This window comes from Castanea sativa, chromosome 8, assembly GCF_040712315.1.
Source record: "Castanea sativa cultivar Marrone di Chiusa Pesio chromosome 8, ASM4071231v1".
In the NCBI taxonomy this organism is placed as follows: Eukaryota; Viridiplantae; Streptophyta; class Magnoliopsida; order Fagales; family Fagaceae; genus Castanea; species Castanea sativa.
The window spans coordinates 33,438,640-33,463,640 of record NC_134020.1 but is presented as its reverse complement, the minus strand read 5'-3'; the positions used below and the strand labels follow the sequence as shown (position 1 = coordinate 33,463,640).

The 25,001-nt window shown below is 32.5% G+C and overlaps 1 protein-coding gene across 3 annotated transcripts; it reads right to left on the bottom strand.

Moving 5' to 3' along the window:
* Positions 1 to 4,797: 4,797 nt before the first annotated feature.
* On the bottom strand, positions 4,798 to 17,174 carry LOC142607409 (putative LRR receptor-like serine/threonine-protein kinase At1g06840). Of its 3 annotated transcripts, none has more exons than XM_075778894.1 (21): positions 17,123 to 17,174; positions 16,579 to 16,769; positions 16,060 to 16,210; positions 15,453 to 15,524; positions 15,215 to 15,286; positions 14,796 to 14,939; positions 14,644 to 14,715; positions 14,493 to 14,564; positions 14,202 to 14,276; positions 13,638 to 13,706; positions 13,394 to 13,462; positions 13,169 to 13,240; positions 12,880 to 12,966; positions 12,560 to 12,628; positions 11,858 to 12,369; positions 11,117 to 11,275; positions 8,210 to 8,493; positions 7,399 to 7,450; positions 6,888 to 7,138; positions 5,812 to 5,946; positions 4,798 to 5,399 (listed from the first exon to the last, which is right to left on the bottom strand). In XM_075778894.1, the coding sequence occupies exons 2-21, from the start codon at positions 16,682 to 16,684 to the stop codon at positions 5,058 to 5,060; spliced, it is 2,865 nt and encodes a 954-aa protein (XP_075635009.1). In that variant the 5' UTR covers positions 16,685 to 16,769; positions 17,123 to 17,174; the 3' UTR covers positions 4,798 to 5,057. The 3 variants fall into 3 exon arrangements, with proteins under 3 accessions (XP_075635009.1, XP_075635006.1, XP_075635008.1); XM_075778891.1 differs by having other exon boundaries at positions 17,002 to 17,140; XM_075778893.1 differs by lacking the exon at positions 17,123 to 17,174 and adding an exon at positions 16,880 to 16,967.
* Positions 17,175 to 25,001: the final 7,827 nt, after the last annotated feature.

The window sequence follows — 25,001 nt, the reverse complement described above, 5'->3', positions numbered from 1 at the left end:
ATTATAATTTGAACCTTTTATGGGACTGTATTAACCAAAATAATAGAAATTCATATATATTACACTCATTATTTATCTAACTGCTAATAGTTTTATTCATAACTTGAGTTTTGGCTCTAAAAAAATTAAAAATAGATCATTCATGTGAGAAATATCTCAATAGATAAATACAATATTATGAATAAGCATTTTTTGCATATTTTTTTTATTGGTATAATTTCATTAAATATCACTTAGTATTTAAATGAGTAGCTTTTAATTTTTTACATAATTTGTGTAAGTACGTGTATCATATATAAATTTTGCTCCTCCTCAACTCAAATTATAGCTCTGCCACTCAACCAAAGTGGATCAAATGGACTGAAGGGGATAGAATAGGACAAAAGGAGACCAAAGTCAAACGAATAGAACCTAATAGACCAAATTTGATGGAAGTAGACCAAATAAAACAAAAGTGGATAGAATGGATCAAATAGGACCAAAGTGGACCGAATAGAATCAAAGTGTACATAATATGACTAAATTGGACCGAAGTGGATAAAATGGACCGAATTAGACTAATGCGGACCGAATAGAACCAAAGTGGATCAAATAAGACCAAATAAGACCTAATGGATTGAATAGAACCAAAGTGGACAGAATTGGACTAAAGTCGACCAAATAGGACCAAAGTGGACAGAATGACCAAATAGAACCAAAGTGGACCAATATGACTGTTGATGGGTTACTACCAATTGGCACTTTCAGCAGTTTCACCAAACTTTCGTTTTTTACACATTTTGGACTTCTTTTGGGCGTTTTTCTAAGTTGGGGATTGTACTTAAATGTGTTCTGGACTTGTATTTCTGATAAAATTTATCTTAACTTGATAATTAAATTTTAAAATAATTATTTTAGAGATAATTACCCTAAAAACTTAATTATTAGTTCAATTTTAACATTATCAGATTATTTCTATTATTCCCATGCAACCAATCTTATTTTAACAAAATAAACCACCAATCACAGAAATTCATTTAATTAATTTTAATTGTTAACCAATCAAAATTAATTTCAACTAATCACGTGTGATAATTTTCACCCAAATAAATGCATGCAGACCAGTAAAACTTGATCTTGTGATATCTTTCGATCCAACCGTCTGATTTGAAAACCGAACATATCGTCGTGATCGTTAGAATCTCAAGATCATTTTCATGATGTGTGATGAATGACTTAATGAATGAAATGCAATCGTGATTTTTTTTTCTTTTGGAGCAAATTCAATTGTGATTTTTGGGTACTTAGAATGATTATTTCATCATCTCCAAAGGTTAAATTATGTGTGTGAAATTAGGTGTCTACAAGGACCAAAGTGGACCGAAGTACACAACAGAATATAAGAGAAACATGTTTGTAGTGGTAAAATTTGATTTAAAAATCAAATAAATAAAATAATGATGTTGTGAAGCCTTCAAAGTGAGGTATAGAATATGTATGATATTAATTTTTATTTATTAATTCTTATTTAAACATGAAATTCAAGCTCCATAAATAAATATAGGACATTCAATGTTTGGCACATTGTTATCAATCTAGGTTTCAATGTATTTGGCATCACAAAAGAGGGTGCACATGGTTGTTATTGTAGTTGAATTTTTGGTTTGATTGCGTGGAGCCACGGACTCTACACATATTTGGCATGTGAAGATTGGATGATCTTCCTGTACTTGGTCATGGTGTATTTCTTTTTCTATTGTCTTGCTGATGTTTCCACAGTGAGTTTCTCATGGCTTGAAAGTTGAAACTACAACTACAATATTGTTTAATTTTTCTATGAGGGTTTTTGCTTCTTATATAGATGAATGGGTTGAGCTTAGCCTAGTTCTTTTAATCCTATATGATTTTTATGGGAGTAAGTCGGCTACACATCCTTTACTGTGAAGAAATTTGCATTGCATACAAACATGCTTTGGAAGTAAGTCAAAGACTTGCATGCCACTCTAAGAAAAAAAATTCCTAATCGGAGTATAAATACAAGCTACATATTGGAGTATTAAAAGGAATGGTTGCCATTTGATTAGTTTTTGTCAAATAAGTAAGGAATTGAAAAATATATAAATTATGTCAAATAATAAAGAATTAAATAAAAATAAAAATTATGTGAAAAATTGTGAGGCTACCAAAACTTATATGGCATAATATGGAAGAGTCCAAAAAAGTCAAAGTCTTCCTATGTATGTATGTAAATGATTAAATTATATGTATAAATCATTTAAATATATATTAAATAAAATATGTTTATATACATTAAGGGCACGACAAGACAAACAAAACCTGTCCCTGCCTTGTCAACTCTTTGAGGAGAGGAAAGTTTGTGTAGGGGGATGGGGGGCAGGAGTGGGTCAAGCAAGGCAAAACATATTTGCCATCCCTACTTGTAAGTAATTATTATTATTATTATTATTATTATTATTGTAAGGACTAGACTCCGACCCACAGCCCACGATCGATGGATGAGGGCCCAGCAAGCCTAACAACAATATATTTTGTAGAGAGTGGATTTTACAACAGAGTGACTTAGCAAAACAAATACGGGCCTGGATTGACAGGATGCAAGCCAGTAAGAAAATACAATGTAAGAATTACACTTCTCGGTCAAGTCCGAGGATTAAGTGTTCTTATATTTACTCAAGATTTTCTAAGTACAAGGTGTTCTTCCTTTTCTCTCAGATTAGATGCCCCATTTTTTTGTGAGGGCCCTTTCCTTATATAGTCCTCTTCCTTTATCCCAACCTTACACTAGTTGATCTTATAGGTGATCTATTGGATGCTTGTCCCATCCAAAACCTCCCGGAAGCTTTGTGAATAGCTGTAAATTGAGATATCACTGTTTTAGGTGTCATTTCTACATAAATGCGGTCAGTTGGTTAGGTGTAGAGCATTTAATGTAGTGGTAGCTGCCTTCTTCTAAGATATTTCCTCCTTTATTGTTGGCTTCTTTCCCTAAAGCTTATCCTCCAAAGAATGTTTACGTCTTGCACACTATTCTCTAGGCGGCCGGGCTCCAACCTTCCACAATACTTTCCCGAGGAAGCTCAGATCATCGGGAGATACCACCAGCTCATTATTAATTTTCCTTATCCTCGGCCCATTGACCCCAACATTTTTTAATCCTTTTGATCATCCTCAGGCTCCTATATACCCTCGAGTGAGGCCCAAGGCCCAACACTCCTGCTCGGCTCAATTATCCTCACAATTATTATTATTATTATTATTATTATTATTATTATTATTATTATTATTATTATTATTATTATTAGAACTTTCCAAGTGATTAGTTTAATTTAATTAAGGATCACAATGGAGTAGGATAAGGTTGGATCAAGGTGCCCTACCCTATTGAGATGAAATGGGTTTGAGGTATTTTGTCATCCTTGACAAAGTAATTTTGATATTAATGAGGTAAACAATGAAGGGAATGTGCAGTCATAAAAGTACTAAAAGTTATAGAAAATATCTTTTAAGGAATGGTAATAGAATATGTAATGTACCCAAAAAAAAGTATAAATAAGATATGTGTAAAAATATATATATTGAGCTCTAGTCAGCTCTAGGATTGCAAACAAGTAGAGTCAAAGGGGACTATTAAAAGTTTAGGATTCTTCATTTAATTTTATTTCAATCATGAGTCGAGTTCAAGTTCAATATCAATTGAGATTACATGTTCAATCTTAGTTGATTTTCTTCTAATTAAAGTAGTTTTTTGACCCTTAAAGTTTCGGATTATTTCCATTTTGGCCTTTTATATTTCAAAATCTTCACTTTTCCCTTTTTATGTTTCAATTTGTTTTCTTATTAGTCTTGCAGTTCATTTTCATTAGTGTTTTTTTTTTCTTTAATTGGTAGTTCATTCTCATTAGTAATATGATTGTTAAGTTCCTTCTATGTTTAACTATTTCATGAAATATTAGCTCTAAAATGTTGTGGGAATATACGGTTAGATAACTAATGAAAATGAGCAATATGTCCAACATGAAAACAAAATCAAACATAAATGGTTAAAAAGAAAATTGTGAAACTTAAAAAACAAAAATGAAAATAATCATAAACTATAAAAGCCAAAAGTATATGTTATCTACATTTTATTTTATCAAACAAGCTCGAACTTATTCATGAACTACTTAAATTAACTTACTCACTTCCCATATAAGAAACAAAAAAAAAAAAAACATTACCTTAATTTTTTTCCAATTTATAAGAAAATGCTAATAACTAACAATTATGTTATAGTTAAAATTATATTATTTGAGTTAATTAGATAAAATCACATTCATTTATGAACTTATAAAAGTTCCATTCACCAACCTCCTATTGCTAAAAGTGGGGTGGGACTCAATTCGTCCCACCACTTTCAGGTTTGGATATATACTACTGTCAATTTATTTAAGTCCTTCTCCCCTATTCCCGTGTGTGTGTTAAAATACTTAATATTCTCAACAAAAAAAAAAAAAAAAAAAAATTGTCCCACTCTTGGTTTGTTCCCAAGCTCGTCCATAACCCTAGGCTTAAATGGGCCTTATTATTCTAATCTAACCAGCCCATTCTTAGAACCGGGCCCAACCACGTATTTGATGGCCTTTGAGGATCCATAGCGATTCAATGCCAACTGAGTGACCACTGACCACCACCCCTAATCATACCAGTGTGTATGAAGCCAGTAAAAGCATTTCAATCAAATCTTCTTTTTTTCTTGTAGCTTTAAGACTGCTCAGTGTCCCATAAAGTTTATGTTTATATTGAATCAGACAGCACATACTCCATAAAGTTTACGCTTCTTATCAATGTATTTCAAAATTTCACTATCAACAACTTCATTATTGAACAGTACATACGTTTTTACAGTGACATTATTACACCATCTACAGCTCTAACTAATTAGTTTACAAAAAAAAATGTCTAACTAATTAGTTTACCAAAAAAAATAAAAATGTAGTGAATAATGAAGAGTGAGACTTTACACAACATCAAGATCATAGCATCTCAGGTTCTAATACAATCTATTTTAAAAATGTTTTCTATCTAGGCACGATAGATGGAACGACTCCACTAACTAGTTCAATGCCAGATATCTCTGATGCATAAGAATCCTTCACCGTAGAGGATGATGATGGTGGAGTTGCAACCTTTTCAGCATTAGTGACCATAGGACCTACTGATATAATGTCGGAATCAGGCATCATATGCCATATACTTTCAAGTTCTCTAACCACCTCTGCCATTGAAGGTCTAGCATCTGTCTCATCTCCGCAACACTTGAGAGCCAAATTCAAAAATTTCACCACACATTTAGGAGGATAAGATCCCATTCGTCCATCAATGACCGAAAAGATCATATCAGATTTACTCGCAACATTAACCTGAAACAAATAGAAACCATATAAAAACTATAAGAAACCATTTTACTACCCAAATTTAAGCCGCTGCATCTACAGGATTAAATAATATGATCATTATGCCAAAATGATCATAAATGTTATACAAGTAAATGAATGTTTCACATAAGGACAGAAGTGAAGATTTTTTTTTTTAAGATTTCAGGGTTTGAAGTTAAAACTGATACTTGCAAATGAGGATATCTCTCATCTTTACGTCTAGAATAAAATGACATATGACAAGAAGAAGAGGAGAGAGAGAATAACTAAAATCTGTCATCTTTATTCTACACAATAAAACAAATCACGGAAGAACAATTTTCCCTTTCATGCCTAAGCACCTGATGCACCATTAGGCCCCATCAAATCCAAGACAAACAAGTCTATAAGGTTTTACCTCTCTAACAATGTTTTTTCCATGTGAGATTGGCTGCTTCCCAGTCAAGAGTTCAAGAAAAACAACACCAAGGCTATAAACATCACTCTTGTCTGTCAATTTACGAGTTAAGAAATACTCCGGATCAAGGTAACCCTGCAAATTTAATCCAAAGAATGAAAGAAAAAGAAAATAGGCATCAGTTACATCTTAAACAACGTCCTACTAAGTCTATTTCACAGAGTTTGAGTTACATTTTTTTATTTTTTAATAATAAAAAAGGTATAAATTTACAATTTAAAAAAATGGTTAGTTCCAAAAAAACCACCCTAAATTATGGGGATTGCCGACGACCTATAGCTCAATTGGCAATTCCGTGTCCCACAGTAATGAGATGGAGGGTGAGGTTGTGGATTCAAGACTTATTGGGACCGTGTGTAACTTACCAATATATCTATCTATCTATCTATCTATATATATATGGGGGATCTTGCACTTTGCACCCTGTTAAAGAGTTTATATTGTATAGGTGGTACCCTTGCATTGTGTTGAATCCTTCCAGATTAGTCTGAAGTATCCCTCACCAGCTATCATATTGTCTAGAATATTTCTATTCCTTGTAACCAACTCTCACATATATAGGATTCAAAAAAAAAACTCATATATATATATATATGGAATATAGTGGATGAAGGCTATAAAAGATTTTTAGCTTCTCTTTTTGAACCTCTCTCATTTAATTCATTCCTAATACTTCTATCAGGCTATTAGTTCCCTTTTTGCCACAGTAGTTTCAACCAAATTTTCAAAGTTTGTGATGTGCAAGTATCCCGTAGTTTAGGGTGGTTTTCTGCAATCTACCCTTACACAAAAATGGAAATGAACAACACTATTATCAATTCATTTTTATTGTTTTTCCAAGAAGAGTTAGTAGCCCAGGCTAGATTGTCAAGTGTTGAATCATATGAAACTTATAAGCAGTTAAAATGTGGCACTTGTGCCACAGCTGGAGAACACTGATAAGAATTCACTCATCAACCTAGAAAAATATGAAGTTTATAATTCTATTAGTTAAACATCAACTATAAGAGTCTTACTGGTGTCCCCTTAACAACTGTTGATACATGAGTAGGCACCATCCCTTCAATATCTGGAACTGGGGCAAGTCGTGAAAGTCCAAAATCAGCAACTTTTGCCATATACTTGGAGTCCAATAATATGTTGCTGGCCTTGATATCTCGGTGAAATACTGGAGGATCAGCTTCAGTATGTAGGTAGAGGATGCCCTTAGCCGATCCTAGGGCAATTCTCAATCTCATAGCAAAACTTAGAGGTTCTTTACACTTGGCTGTATTATTACACACATGAACCCCTAATAAGCTCATTAGAATGGATATAGAATTTGAAAGTAAAAAAGTTACGTTTAGCTATAAAATATATAAATAAAACGGAATTTGTTTTTTTGGTGGTGGTGGGAGGGGGGGGGGGAGGGGGAGAAAGTGTATTGTTGCAAGTTATATATTGCAATCATTCGCAATGAGGAATACCTAGAAAATACTATAGTGAAATCAATAAAAGGCAAGTTTAGAGAATGATTATAAGGTGTACCAGAAAGGTGATCCCTCAGAGTACCATTTGACATAAACTCATAGACCAACATCTGCATGCAAAACAATACTTACATGAAGCTCCTCCGAAGAAAAAATTTCAAAACAAATTAAGCAATAGTGAGAAAGAAAAGCTAGTCCCCAGGGTGTGAAAGCCAAACAATTTTGCAGGAGCAACAGACTGCTCATGAAGAAGAAAAACTATATTCTCCCAAGTTCACTGCAAAAGCAGATATTTAAGTCTTTTATGCATTTCTTAGAGCCAAAATAATCCTTACTTTATGAAGAACCGTCTATGCTTCTACATTATTAAGCAACTAATTTGGCAGAATCTCATCTGTAATGTCTCTAAACCGAATTTGATTTCTTCCATTGTTTGCATATTCAAAGCAGCTATGTACACAGTTTTACATCTTTCACTTCTTCTTTTTAACTCTTACAGCTCATTTGGCGTAATTGCATCAACTTCCTAAGTAGATGGGAATCATCTCCCTGTGTATCCAAGAAGATTGGTGGATAATCCAATCTTTTATTCATTATGTATATGGGTTAGGTTCAAGTTATATCTAGTGTAACTTTAACTCTTTAAGCAATCCTACACCACTCAATATTTATTTCATTTGATGCGAATTTTGACAAATCTGCCATTAGATTACTAAATGTTTAAATTTCAAGTTATTTTATATTAAAATTATGCATAAAAGATGAGTTTACAAATCGAATAGAAAATAACATCCAATTGGCTTGAAATTTGGAATAAGTGTTAAGAACATAGAAAACATGCATATATAAATTCAAGATTAGAAAAGTACCTGTTCACCTTCTTCATCACAATACCCAATCAAAGACACAAGGTTTCGATGATGTAATCTTGATAACAATTTTATCTCTGTCAAGAACTCTTTTTCACCCTGTAAAGATCCCTGTTGTGCACGTTTTATGGCCACAACTACACCATCAGGTAGAATGCCTTTATAAACCTTACCATACCCTCCTTGGCCAACCTCAGTGGAGTTGTCAAAATTGTTTGAAGCTACAGCCATTTCTCTATAAGTGAAATCCTTTACACCATCAATTTTTATGGAGCTCATAGAGGCTGCATATTTAATAAGACCAATGTTAAAAATAAAAACATAGAGATAAGTGCTGCATAAAAAGGTGCAGTGCCATTTTTAAAAAAAATACCTAATAGAATTATGTATTGATTATCATAGGATTTTATTTATACTCACACAGACACACATACATTCCATTGCATCTTACTAGTCAACTAAAAAGCACGGACACAGGTACAGATATAGGTGTGGGTATGACACGATAACACCACAATTTTTGAAAAACTAAGACACGGGTACGGCGGAACATGTCTATTAAATAATTATAAAATATATTTTTATTATTAAGCATATATTTTTCATATAATGTTCAATATATATCAAATTAAGAGTAATCTATCTATATATTACTAAAAGTTAAAGCGTAGCGTATAATGCTATTGCGCTCACGTTGAGCCACGCCAGCGTCCACGTAATTAATTTTTTATTTCCATTTTCTTATAATTATTTTTTTATTCCATATTTATACTTCTCCAACCTTTCTCCCTCTCATACATTTTCATCTCCCCACTACTTCTCCAACTTTTCTCCTTCCTTCACCTTCACATCTCCCCACCACCCTCCACATTAATATCATTCTTCATCTTTCCCTTCATCTTCTACTATTTTTTTCTCTTCTTATTCACACCCTCTTACTATAAATTTGTCACTATCTATTTCATTCTATGCATAGTTTTTCCTTTAAAAAAAAAGGTTCTCTCTCTCTATCTCTCTCTCTCTCTCTCTCTCTCACTCTCTCACTTAATTTTTGGGTGGATTTTTATTTTTTATTTTTCTTGCATCTTCACTTTAGGTTAATAATTTTTTATATTCTTTAATCTACTTTAGTTTAATGCGATTCAGTTTTTTTTTTTTAATTGTTGTATTTTTTTTTTCTCTCTTTGATTGTTAAATGTTATCCTATTGCATTATAAATGATTAAATATAAAAATATAATATTATCTTACTATATAGCATGATTTGGATAATTTAATTTGATAGTTATTGTAATTTGAAAGCATGATTTTTATAGTGATCAATTTAGATGTTAAACTATGAGACTTTAATCATTTTATTTATTTTTTAATCCTTTGTTGTGAACAAAGTACTCTAAATAATTGTATTAGAAGTACTCTATAATGCCATTTATTTAGAGAAAAGTAAAGGTTGGCTAAACAATAATTATTGGATGAGAGACAAATTTTATCTTTTACAATTTTACTTTAATTATTATTATTATTATTTTATAACAATGCATAGAAATTTAATTCTTAGATTTTGCTAATAATTGTTTATTTGATAATATGTTTTGGATGGCCAAAATTACAATTTCTACAAAGAAAATAACCTTAATAGATTATAAATAACAAATTGTTTTCCTAATTGGTCCAATTAATCATAGCTAAGTTTTATTAATTTTTTTAGTTATTTTTTTCAGTGTTTTGGATGGTAGGCAAAAAAAAATAAGTTTGAGAAAGTTTGTATAAAACTAAAAGAATAATTTCCATATTTTATATTCTTTTTAATGATTCACAAAATATTATAAATAAATTTTATTAAAAAAATAAATATTTTAGTTAATTTGCCTTTTGAATTTCTGAGAAAAATTGTATTTTTTTCATTTTAGTATGAGAAAAATTATTGAATTTATAATTTATGATTGTTCCTATATTACATTTATGATTATTTTTATAATAAATAAAAAAATAATTACAAAATACATTACTCTTTATTAAATTAGTTTAAATTGTATAAAAAATTTAATAAAACTACCATAAAAATAATTATCATGCGCAACGCGCAAGTTCGCGGCTAGTAATGGATAATAATGAAAATCCATGACCATTAAAGGATGTTTAGAAATTAGAATTCAAATCAAGAATAAAGATATTTATTAATTCTCAAATGCACTATTACTATTCAAAGCATAAATGCTCTCTTTGTTTTGTGAAAGAGTATTTGATTCCTCTTGTTCTTGTGTCTTGGCCATGTGCTTCATTTTTTTTTAAGGGATACTGCTGGGACACACATGCAGAAGTGTCCCAGGCAATGCAAGTGTCCTACAAGGGTACAACACTCCAAATGAAGTGTCCGTGCTTCCTTGCTAGTCAACAACATTGTTGAACATTGTGATGATACCCCAATTTGATTGATTGTGTGATGTGTGTGGATGCGTGATGAGTTTCACATCAGACATATACTGGGTTGAACTGGACTTTATTAACAACTACAAGGAGCCTTAATTGTGACTAATCCTTTCGAGATATAGCGTAGATGTAGCTAGCGCTTCTCCTTGAGTCGGATTTTCTTCAACTTAAACATGGTTTGAGCCAGTATGCAACCAAGTCCTATGCTAATTTATCTTTAACCTTTTTTCAACTCTAAATGATGCTTCTAATCACAGGCCAGTCCAAAATTGACTGAAACTCGCCCAACATAATTAGCTGAGATAGGGCTGAGATATTGACCAAGCCCAGGCTGAGGCCTCTGTAATTGGACTAGTATCACCCTGGCCCAATTGACAGGCCTAAATTCAGGGTGTACAATAAAAACAATTACAGGAAAAGTAAAAAATCATGACATATCTACCTGATACCCCTAACTTCATAAAAATAAGATACTCACAATGGCGTCTTCTTGAAAGCGCATGGTGATTCCTCCCATGCATTCTCAGTATCAGAAGAGTAACAATTGCAGACAATGCAACTGCACCTGCAATGATTCCCAGTACTAGGCCAGCCAATGCACCTTTGCTTAAACCAGAACTTGGAGAGTTGGCATCATCTGTGACATTAGTGAGAACTATCAGCACAAACAAAATCAAAGCTTTGCAACAAAATTCATCTCATATATGAATACACAAAATAAGGCTTGTGACTGAGTTATAGTTCATCCATCTTTGGGGTCAAATCATAAGTGATGGTGTGAATTTGAAGCTGGCTTCTTGATCAATATAGAACAAAACTTAATTTCCGGGAATATTAACAATCATCTCGAACCGAGCATTGCAATTATTTACTTATGTGCTGATCAACTGTATCTGTTATTCCACAGAACATAGCATCACCATGGTGAAAACATTAAACTGGAGACCAAGCCTTTCTTCAACATTGTTCACAACAAAAAAAAAGGTGATCTCCACTCAAATGTGCCCCCCACAGATATTCCCACAAGTTACTCAGACAAATCAACAACAGAGAATAATGCCACAAGCTTAAGATGGTCTTCAAGTATAGAGGACTTCAAGGTGCAGGTCAAATAAATTAGAGAAGAAAGCTGTACATTACTCAACGGCTAAATAAGCATTAGTTCCGATTCAAGAAAGCTCTGTTGCAAAAAATATCAAATAAGGGTTTTGAGACGAACCATATTTATAGAAGCCCAGTATAGGAAAGCTGATAAGTTCAGCAGGTCCAAAAAGGTCACTATTGTGAATTTTCCATGATGTGAATACATCGAAGATTCGCTGAACCTCACTCTTATTGAAGGTATAAGCATTGTTTTCAGAATCAGATACAGGAAAGAACTTCAATTGCATTCCCAGTCGAGGTCCTACTTCCCATGTAAATGAATCAATGTACAGCTGATAAAGAGATAACTCAAGACGAGATGTCAGGAACTCCTCAAAATCATTTCTGTACGGACGAAAATCTGAGAATGCGGGACTTTTCAACCGATATCCAACAAACAAAGGAAGAGCACAGGAACAAACTACTGGAGATGTAGGGGAATATTCATAAGAGGATGGGCATGCTTGAGCCGGAGCCGGACAAACAGAAGTGGTTTTTGTTGAACTCTGACCGTTTTTGTCTTCCTCAATTTCAGGTCCACAGAACTGGGCTAGGTTGGAGTTCAAGCATAAGGGATTCTCTTGAAGCCTGAGAGTTAAAAATGAGACTGAATCACATCAATGTGCTATGTATGTTATACCTTGCAAAACTAAAATTAAAAAGATCACATCCACGATCTTTTACCAAGTATTCACATTTTGAAGATGCATTTCATCACACATGATGTTCTATATGAAACTAATCAGGAAGCAAAAATTGGGGAGGTATAGAAGCAAACCAGACAGAAACATTTGGAGGTAGATAAGTAGTGCCACTGATACTTGTAAGATTATTATCCTGCAACTCCCTGTAGTACCAAAGGGAAAAGGCAATATCTTAGACAATCCAATCTGAGAGTAAATTTAATAGTCAACCCGAGAGGTAAAAGTTTGAATTTTACAAAAGGCCCATGCTGTAATCAGAAAAAGGAATCAACTTTATTTTTTTTACCATTACAAGAAAAAGTTGGTTGAGAGAATGAACAGATGCACACACCTGTACCAAAATATGATGACACTTTTAAACAAGGGAATAGCAACATTGTCATTCAGGTCTTACACTGTAAATTTCGCCATTCCATTAAAAGCCCTATTTTGCCAAATGGAGGATGGAACAGAGCCACTTAATGAATTGTTTGCAATCGACCTGCCATGGGGAATAATTTACCAAATAAATCCAATTATTTTATTAACAGTTTAATTTATTGACTGATATTAACTAGTAACTTTAAAATAGAATGGTTGAGAAAACTGGAAACTCAAATTTAAATTAATACAAAAGAATTTACAATAACAATGAACCATAGAACTAAACACAAAAGGAGAAATAAGAAAGGGAGACTACTCACAGTCTTTGGAGATGAAGAAGATCAGAAAAGTTGGTGGGAATTGTTCCAGAAATCTGGTTATGGTATAACAAGCTGAATATTGCTCAAATAGTAGATATCAAAAGTCAAGGGAATCGTTGTTATAAGTTGTCTTGAAATATTTCGCAATAACTAGGAATTAAATTCAAACAACATGAAAAAAAAATACAAAATTTGACATCTCATTCAGAAGATGAAGAATCTTACATAGTTGTGATATTCGGAGAAAACCTATCTGAAGGTATGGTTCCATTTAGCTGATTTGAACTGAGGTCTCTGAAATTTATTCAAAGTAAAACATAAAGAAAGTATTAAGTAGCTATTGGAGTTTTTAGATAAAGAAAAGAGAAAATTCCATACAGCCTGGTCCATCTATTTTTCAGACTTAAAAGCCATAAGTGATCATCCCAGAATGACTTTTAAAAGGAAAAATAAAAATAAAGAAACTTACAGATAATAAAGGTTTGGTATTTGGCTAAAATCAGGAATTGGTCCTTGCAAATTGCAGTTCCTAAGGCTCCTGGCAAATCCAACCAAAACACAAATATTATAAATCTTGAATATCACGCAACATGTGAATGTGTTTACTCCTTAATTGCCATCTTGTAAGCATAGAAAGCTTCTAAGTTAATGAAAGTTCTGTGATATCTGATTAAGATAATCTAGCTTCTTTACAACTTGAGAAATGCAAAGAAGTACATTCATGCCACCTTAGTTGGATTAAACCAACAGCACTTCTAAGTTGAGTAACTTCCCATTTGTATTTTCCTCCTTATTATAGTTTTGCATTTTAGGTGGAGAGGGAAGAGCTTCTTTAATCATTAGCCAAACATTGATAGAGTAGTTTACATTGATCCTTACACTCTCTCTCTCTCTCTCTCTCTCTCTCTCTCTCTCTATATATATATATATAGACACACACACAAACATTGAGCCTTACACTTCAAGGCTAGCACCTTGCCCACCTTTACTTTTGGAACATAATTACAAACATACAATAATAATATGAACTTACAACTTCAGCAATTTAGACATCTTGCTATAAGAAGCTGGAATTGTAGTCCCATCGAAGTTATTGTTATCAAATTGACTGCAAAACAAAGTAAATGAAAGTATCAAGAAGCTTGAAAAAAGATTACTAGAGTAATGCTACACTGTAGAAAAAGGAAAATTTAGAAATTATATCCTTGTTCAAGATGAAAAGCATAAGAAAAAGAAAAGGAAAATAAATTCACAAATTTTAAATGTAAAGAAAATTATGTGTAAACATAAATATATTTATGTTCTAGGAAAGTGAAAGCCATACAGTATCTGCAAATTTGGCAGTTCGGAGAACTCTGGTGGAAGATACCCTGATAAGTTGTTATTATCAAGAAGGCTGCAGGTGCCAAGTTGAAGGTCGTCAATGGTCATACAGATGACTCATATGAAATTTAAGAATATGACCAAATACTTACAAGTGAATAAGACTCGGTAATCTGGATAGCTCAGGTGGGATTTGCCCACTGATCGAATTGTTGTTCATGTGACTGCTCATAAAAAAGAGAAGTAGAACGGTTAGTTATTGTAGAACTGATTTTAGACAGTATAGCATCAGATGCACACTCACAAGTGCCTTGTTTTGTTCAAGTTTGCAAATGATTTAGGTACTGGTCCCGATATATGGTTTTCATCAACTTGTATTCTGTCCAAGTTTGGAAAATAACCAAGCTCTTCAGGTAAGGGACCTGTTAATTGGTTTCCATTTAAAAGCCTGGAAACACAGAATATTATAAATGGAATTAGAGACAAAGAAATTGTACTGCAGCTTTACAATATTAAAATATCATGTATTCAGAAAAGCACCAAAATATAAAGTAAATTAGTTCCGAATCTTCAGATACAAGGATTATCTCTTGTATCAGAATTCAAAGGATCTAAAATGCACAAACTTGTAGCATATCTGCATTTCTTAATGCTCTAAGCATGTAATCCTGTGATAACAATATTGAGTGTCTAACCTATCCAACAGAGAACTGCTCAACTTACAAGAGTTCCAAAGTCATAATATTGCCTATCTCCTTTGGTATACTCCCACTTATGTTATTCCACATAAAATCCCTTCAACAGAGTAGACAGAAAAATATATCAGTAGGATAAGTAAATAGTAATATAGAATGCTACCATGGGATTCCAGAATATTGAGTGAAAGAGGTCTCCGAAAACTGTGATTCAGATAAAGATATTTGTATCACAAAAATTATTCTTCAGCTATCCTTTGCCTTACAATATTTTCAAATTTGATAAGCGGCCAATCTCTGGTGATAAAGTTCCTGACAAATTCATACGTAGTAGTAGCCTGCAGAGAAGCAGCCCAAAACAAGATTATTAAAGCACCATTGCTAAGTCTTCATAAGAAGAGCCTACATGCAATTAATAGCCAAGTCTTATCAAAGCTTGATAGTTTTATATGCGAACTTGTGACTAGCGTCAAAATCTATTATAATACTAAGCATGAGATAACAATTGTGTTTGTAGGCAATAAATAATAATAAATTAATAGTTATTAATTTTCTTCAAAAATGAAAAGAACATGAAGATAGATTTTAAACTCATTAGGAGATACGGGTGACCATTGGGAAACATGTGGATAATAGATCCCATCCTAATAAATTTCTTTTAATTTCAAACGAACAATATAATCAAGGAAGTTTGTTCCATGCACCAAATAAAATGAGTAGATATCAAAGTGGAATAATATTCATCTCATCATATGCAGGGGACAAAATAAACGAAGTGAAAAAAGTGTTCTAAGTCAAAGAAAATATGCAGCATTATTCATGTCAATAGTGCTTTCTGATAAAAATAAAAATCAGTAAAGGTTAAAATCATACAATCGTTCAACGTGTAGATATCCATCGTCTGAAGGTGTATTGTTGCAGAAAACCCCTGTCCAAGTTGATGTACATGGGTCTTCTTGATCCCAATCACTCAGATTCCCATTGGGATCTATCAAACTGCTCTTGATGGCCTGCAAAGCCTTCACTGCAAATTAATACAAATGTTAATCACCATTTCATCAACATGATTACTGGTCCTTCTGTTTCTATAATTCTAGAATCAGGGTCTCTGCAGACTGCATTAAAGGAACGCAATGTTATTTTAAAAACATGCATCAAAGTTATTAACAGCCTCAAGTTTTGAGCACACCCAATTGATGAATCAAACAATAACTACAACCTAACTATATGCAATACTAACCACTCCTAACTTGGGGGAAGCGAACATGAGTAATTGTTTCAGAAAGCACGCATGTGAGAAATCTAAACAAGCATCCTCCTGAGCACTTAATTTTGCAAAAGAAGCTTGTGAATCATGAAATGCAAAAGAACAGAAAACTAAAGCAAAATCACCTTCTTCGGGGCTGGTAACCGGTTTCTGAGCTCCAATAAGTAGTGAAGAACAACACAACCATGCAACAATAAATAATCCACACGTCCAGACTCTTGCAAGATGCATCCCACTAACACAAGGAACCCCAGAACTCTAAAAATCCTCCAAGTACCCAATACTACAAATTGTGGAAAATATCCAAGTACTCCACCTGATAATAAAAAACAACCATCAAAACTCACACATTTAAAATTCTAAAGCAGTTCAATATATCCAAAACAAACAACCCAAGAGAAGAATAAAATAACATAAGAGAATTACTCAAGATTGAGATGAAACAAAGAAGCCAACTTGACAGCAAATTGAGCAATTTAAGGTTGACCCAATACAGAGAGAGAGAGAGAGAGAGAGAGAGAGAGAGAGAGAGAGGTATATGTCCGTACCAGGTACTATATTAAGATTGAATCGTTTGAAAAAATCAGAACAAGGCAAGTAGACAAGAAAGAAAAGCTGCAATTGACTAGTAAACAGAGAATACACATGCTTGAAAAATGAAACCCTGACATTAGCAGCGGTAGCTTCTTCCTGACCAGGTCGCCAAAATAAGGAACACCCAAGTTGTTGGTGATGTTGGTGATCACACCCATCTCTTTCACAAACCGAGATTTTAGAAAGTTTCTAGCTTTGGTTTTTTGGTTCTTAGTTTCAGTATTAAAAAATTACTGCATGTTGAATTTTAAAATAGACCCAAAAGAGGAAGGTCACTGACTATGACTTGGATACAAAGAGTGGTCCCATTGCTGTTGCGGGGACTATAAAAAAAATTTTTTTTTTTTTAAAAAAGCCAGCAATCTCAGTCATCAAAGTAGTTGAGGCTGCAATGCACTGTCACAGAGCAGAATCCAACACCATCGAAAGTTTCCTTTTTTGCTTTTCAACGTAATGATGGAGTGATGGGGACGAGACTTTAAGCTCGATCATGAATGGGTTTAGCTTTAGCCACTCAAAACCCATTCATGATCGATTAGTAAAGTAAGTATTTGTTTAGTAATTGTGATTTTCAGGATTTTTTTTTTTTTTTTTTTTTTTTGCTTTCCCAGAAAACAACAGTAAAAAACGAGAGGGAAAGTGATTTTTTTTTAAAGAAGATTTTAAGTTTTATAACAAGGTAAAAATACATTTGTGTCCCTAAAAATCAAAAATAAAAATTCATTATCAATCGAGTAAGTCTTTGTGCCATATAAAGTTACACAATAAATATCACATCTCGCCCATATGACCCTGCATCAAGTCACCTAATGGGTGAATTATGACATTTATTGGGTCACTTGATGTGGCACAAGATTTATTCTTATCAATCTAGCATTTTATTGTATGATGTCATCTTAGTAAGGAAAATTATTTATACGGCACATAAAATGCACAGATGCCATGTTAGATTCTGAGGTGACCATTAAGATGATAACTCATAAATTTATCTAGTATTTTGAAATTTTCAAGTCAGTATCTTTTATTTTAGCTAATTTATCCATGTACCAAATTAGTACTTCAATTCGTCAGCTGTTAATAAACTAATAGAATACTCACGTGACACGCACGTGAGCATTAAAATCACCCGGTTCAATCACCTGAGACCCATAGAGATGAAAGAGAACAATTTTGATAGAGAGAAACTTAGGAGAGAGACGATCCACATGGTCAAGTCAAGTGTCCATTTGAATCATAGGAGAGAGAGACGATCATGGTCCTGCCACCAATCTTAAAGTGGAGGTTAGATTTGGGTTTAAATTTGAGAGGCTAAAGCTTGAGAATTTCTGATATGGAGGCTAAGGTTTTGGCCACAGAGAGAAAGAAATTACTAGAGAGAAGTTAGCGAAGAGACCCGTAGTGGCAATTAAGGTATTGAGTTAGCCATGGTGGCTGATTTGATTGTTGGTTTAGAGAAAGAAGTTGTAAAAGCAAGGAAGTCAATACCGTACCGGAGACTGTACCGGTTTGGCCACCGGTACGATATATTTCGGATACCGGTCAATACCGGTGTACCGTTTCGGGTTTACCGCTATTTTATATATATATATATATATATATATATATATATATATATATATATATATACACACACACACACACATACCAAAATCTCTAGAACTATGTTTATAAACATATAATATTTCACTTATATTATAGTAAATATAAAAATTTATTATAAAACATTACCTCAATTCAGAACAAATTATTCATAGTTTTAGACTTTAGTATCAAATAAAAGAAAAAAAAAACACAATATAAAAAATAGAAAGCTTAGTTGTTCATTGCATACTAAGAAAACAAATAATACTAAGAAGTTAATGTAAATAAGTTACCATTATGCCTTTACAAAAATTCAAAAATTACAAAACTATAAAAAAAAAAAAAAAAAAAAAAAAAAAAGGTTTTTTCTGTACCGGCCGGTACGCCCGGTACCGGCCGGTATTGCCCGAAATTGGCCGGTATAGCCGGTACGCAGCCGGTACGGCCGGTATTTTTTCCGGTACAATATAGAAGTGTACCGGTACCGGTGCACTGACCGGTACGGTACGTACCGGCCGGTACCGGTACGGTATCGGCCACACTGTGTAAAAGAGGAGCTTTAGTTTGGGTTTGAAAACCACCCTTATAACTATTTTTTGGGAATCTGTACGTGTATTTATAATTGTTACACAGATTACAATTTATTTGAATATGCAAATAATAATTGATTACAATTTATTTGATAGTTTGATTTGATCTGGTATGCTCTTGTGCTTAAGCTTTATCTGCAGTGGGAGATAAGGATGACTGGATGAGGCCACCTTTTTTTTTTATAGTTTCTCTCTTACCCCCTGCCAAATGGTATAGAGGTTTGTTTTTTGTTTTTTGTTTTTTTTAATTTTAAAGATAGTTATGTTAGAGCATTCACAGCAGTGGAGCTAAATAGCTATATTGCTATTTTAGCTCCACTCAAACCCCAAAAACCCACATGCAGCAGTGGAGGCAAAGCTAAAAAATTTTAGCTTTGCGCTACAGTGCTCATGTATCAATACATGAGCACTGTAGCTGAAAGTTATAAAAAAAAAAAAAAAATTTTATTCGGGCACTGAAGCTACTCTCTCCATTTCCATTTCACTCTCTCCTCTCCTCTCCATTTTCATTTCACTCTCTCCTCTCCATTTCCATTTCACAATCACACTCTGAAGTTCACCCACGCCGACGCCGATCAGCTGAGACCCACGCAAGCTCACCGCCGATCAGACCCACGCCGATTCAGCTCCACGCAAGCTCGCCGCCGATCAGACCCAGGCCGATTCAGCTCCACGCAAGCTCGCCGCCGATCAGACCCACGCCGATTCAGCTCCACGCAAGCTCGCAGCCGATTCAGCTCCACGCAAGCTCGCCGCCGATCAGACCCATGCCGATTCAGCTCCACGAAAGCTCCCCGCCGATCAGACCCACGCCGACATTGTCCTCCTCACCGAAGCCCAGCTCTATGATTGATGATTTTTATTTTGTTTATAATTGGTGATTTTGTTTGGTTTGGGTTGAGGAAAAAGATTGGAGATTTCGGTTGGTTTTTTTTTTTTTTTTGCTGCTGTGGACTGGTGGTGTTGGTGGTTGTGACTGTGGCTGATGGTAAAGGTGGTTGTGGTTGGTTGTATGAATGTTTTTTGAGTTGTGGGATATATTATTTTATTGTAGGAGATATATTATTTTATTGTGATGTTTATATTATTTTATTGTGTTGAAAGCTAAAATAGATCCACTGCTGCAGCATATGTGTAGATATGTATAGATAAAATAGATAAAGTAACCTTTGGTGAAGCTAAAAAGCTAATTTTTTAGCTCCACTGCTGTGGATGCTCTTAGTCATTTGACAGTTTAGCTAAAAGATGGTCCTATTTGGCATATATGCAAAGTTAAATAACAAATTGACTAAAATAAAAGTACAGAGGGTGTAATGGTCATTATGTTAAAATTTAGGGGGTGTTTAGCATTTTTTCCTAATTTTGTCAAGGTACAAGTATATTTTAGCATATTTTTTGCAAATTAGCATATTATCAATCACAAAAAAGTAATTTAAGCATTCATTAATTAGATTTATGAAATTCATCAATTATAGCTATTGTCACATCATATTGTGAACAATTAGTAGTACTTTTAGGGCATTTTTTTTCTTTTCATTTCTATCAAGACTCCCAAAGTATAAGACCAAAAGAAACCTAACCAAATTAAAAGCCTAAAATATTTCAAAAAAATGTTGCAAATGTATTAAATCATCAATTATAAATTAATCTCCCATAATAGTTTGAGATTTTAATTTTTGTAAACCGATATCCTACAAAGTCACATACCAAATAATATCTATCTCTATCTCTCTTAAAATCAAGATATAAAATTTAAAATTAATTTACAACTTTACTTAACTATGCATTGTTATATATCTAGAATAAAGTATCTTCTTAATCATAATATATTTTTATTAAAATTTTTGGTTCAATCATGATATTCAATTCTCTATATGAAATTGAAATTAGTATGGTTGGTATTATTCATGAAATTATATATTTAATGTATCAAATTAACCTTGATGAGATTAGTATTAAATATGTTTTTAGCTAATATTTACATATAAAATGTCACACATAAATTTTTTGCCTTAAGTTTCAAATTATGTTGGGCCGCTTCTGGCCACATTTATTTTATTAGAGAGATTTAATGGATGTTGGCAAAAAGACTAATAATGATCACTTAAGTTTGATAGGGACTAAAAGTGATCACTTTAAAATTAAAGTACTAAAGTATCTCTAGCAATAGTTCATAATCTACTACTATATTTTTTTACCTTTAAAAAAAGTTTGTCAACTCGGAAACAATATCTCCTTGTGGGCATCCCAAACATCAAAGAGAGTGAAGAGACATTGGGAGAGTGTTTGGGAATGAGCAAAAAAAAAATTGTTTCTTATTTTGCAAATAATTTAATCTTTTTATTTTTTTATATAAAAAAGAAAAAAAAAAGAAAAAAAAGTTAGCTTTCATTTTCTTATTACACATGTAACATAAAAATTACCAAAAACTATGAATTTTAATAAACACAATGAAAATAAACCACTTAAAATTGTAGAGTACCCAAACAAGCACTAACGAGACGTTTGTCTATTAAAAAAAATATATCTAATTCTCTTAGTTAAAAGGTGTATCAAATTGGGGAGAATGAATAGAGAATACAACGTTGGGGAGAGTATTAATTTTTAAGCCGCCTAACTTGAAACTTTTTGAAAGTTATAGCTAAATTATGACCTTACTATCTATTCTTCTTCAATAAACTATCTATTCTGTCATTCCTCAAAAAAAAAAAAAAAAAAAATCTATTTCATTTCGTTATCAACAATCAATTTTTAAATATTTGTTATTTTCCCAAAAGTCTTTCTTTTGATCTTTCGTGACTTTCCATATATCCTCTCCTCATGCCGCATCTTCCTTCTGCTTTGACTTTTTGTTTTTCCCGTTTGAGTTTTTACAACTCACTTATCCATTACACACTATTCATTCCCATAATTTGGGGATGATTACAAAGTTTTAAAATTTTCAATTAGAACCCCTTCTTTTTAAAAAAAAAAAAATTCAATTTGCCCCTTTGATAGTCATAGCTAGTTTAAAATCACCACCAAAAAAAAAAAAAAATATATATATATATATATATATATATATAAAGTAAATTGCATACTTATCTCTATCTGGAGTTCTGGACACTAAAACCCGTCATATGAACACTAGGTGGTATTTTATTTTATAATTAAAAAAGTCACAAAATAGTCACATCTTCATTAAAATTCATCTGCTACGATTTTTCTAAGGGTTTTTTTTTTTTTACTCTCCAAAATATATTGCACTTAAAGCAATTTTTGTTTACATAGGTTTTACTTAGAGTATGTTAGTACACTGAATTTGGAGTACAATAGGAATGGTAATCTTTATTACCGAGAATAAAATGTGTTGCAATGGAATAATTAAACTTATTCATTAGTTTGGTTATGAGTTGGAATATTAGAATAAAACTTATGATCTATTTTAGAAAATATCTTATTCATACAATTATATTTCTTAGAAAATAATATATTTTAAATTTTAGAGAGATGAGTTTTTTTTATGAATTTTCATTTCCATAATTGTTAGGTGGATATGAAAAGTTTATTTATTTGGAAATATATTAATGTTAGAAGTTATTATATCTACTAAGGAATAGCTATTACAACTCTTTTAGAGAGGAATAGTTAGTCCTTATTTTAAAAAATAGCTATTCATAAGGAATTACTATTCCCTGTAATAAAAATATAACCAAACTATTGAATAGCTAAACCATAAGAATAGATGTAACAGCGTCTATTATAGTCTACCAAACGTGCCCTCACAATTTATATGATTTTCCATAAACTGTTGTTAATAATAACTCCATGAGAATTTCCCAAAAGAAAAAAACTCAATGAGAGACAAATTGAAATAGTTTAGAAATTTATATACCATTTTGATCAATAGAGTTATAACTTTGGGGGGTCTATCGTGCATTTTAATAATTCAGGGAATTAAGCGTAATACTTTTTTAGAAGATTAAGCATAATCAAAGTAGTAATTAATGGAGGAAAAGTATAATTTGCTTCAATTTTAATTGAAACATATTAAACTCTAGGTTTTAATTGGAAATAACCCCTATACTTAGGGGGGAATTATGTAATTTGTCTTCTTTTAAAATTATACATATAATCACATTTAAGGATTATTATATTGACTTTGCTCTTTTTATGAGTTTGAGATCTATATTTTTTAATAAATTCAAATTTAGAATAAGTAGTCTCAACACAAACTTCTATTTTCTCATTCTTAGTAAGTGCAAAGAAATCAACTGAATGGACTGAAATAGATCAAATGGACCATAAGAGACCGAATTAGGCCGAAATACGATGCTAATCTAGCTCAATATGAGCGTTGTAATAATAAATGTTATACTTCAGTTTTTAAATATTATATAAATTTGAATTTTTTTTAATGTTGGAAGAAAATAAATTATTTTAATTGACAAGGAAAGATGTCCTCATAAATTTTGAAAAACAAAAATAGAAATAAGAGTACATTTGGTACACTTAATGTAACTTACATTAGGAATAATAATCTTTATTACTGGGAATAGAAGACATTGTAATGGAATAATTATTACTTTCAATAAGTTTGGTTATTACATATGGAAAGCTTGTAAAAGATGATGTAGAAAGAAATTTTATGTTTTTGGAAATATATTAATTTTAAAACCTATTATATACACTAAGAAATAACTATTATATCCATTCTACAGAGAAATAAGTATTCTTCAATTTAAGGAATAGTTATTCTAATGTAATAACTAATCCATGTAATAAAAATGAAACCAAATAACCAAATTGTTATTACACATGAATAACTATTCCATTACAAAAGCTATTACAGCATACTAATCATACTATTTATACGTGTCATTCGAAATGTTAATTGTAGTTTATTTTATGGCTTTTATTATTTTTCTAATTGTTATTTGTAGGAAGCCACATAATGGTGATAGGAAATGCGTTAGATAAAAGTGTTTAAATGCCTAAGAATTGTTGAGGACTCTTTTTTCGACACATATGACATTACTTCATTGGCAACCCATGCCACATCAACATATTATTGATTTTTTTAGGTAAATCTCTTTAAAGCCCAAAATAAGCTCATATCTCATTCAATTACATGAATTGAGCTCACATGGCCCGCGAGATCCTTACTTCAAGAAGTGGATTCATGGTCCACATTTTCTCTTCATCAATTGGAATCAAAACCCCACGACATAATCAACATCAACATATGGATCGAGCTTAAGTAATGAATCACAGCTCACGACTCATATTATCTCTCTTACACTCATGGCAAGCGGCTCTTCAACAAAAGCCCATATTCACTCAAAACAACAACAAAACCTAAGGTACGTCATCTCATCTTTGGCTTATAATCCAAGCTCATAAGTCTCTTTGGAGAAACTTTGGGAGTTGTGGTTTGGACGGCCAAGAGGCATTACTTCATTGGCAACCCATGCCACATCAACATATTATTGATTTTTTTAGGTAAATCTCTTTAAAGCCCAAAATAAGCTCATATCTCATTCAATTACATGAATTGAGCTCACATGGCCCGCGAGATCCTTACTTCAAGAAGTGGATTCATGGTCCACATTTTCTCTTCATCAATTGGAATCAAAACCCCACGACATAATCAACATCAACATATGGATCGAGCTTAAGTAATGAATCACAGCTCACGACTCATATTATCTCTCTTACACTCATGGCAAGCGGCTTCTTCAACAAAAACCCATATTCACTCAAAACAACAACAAAACCTAAGGTACGTCATCTCATCTTTGGCT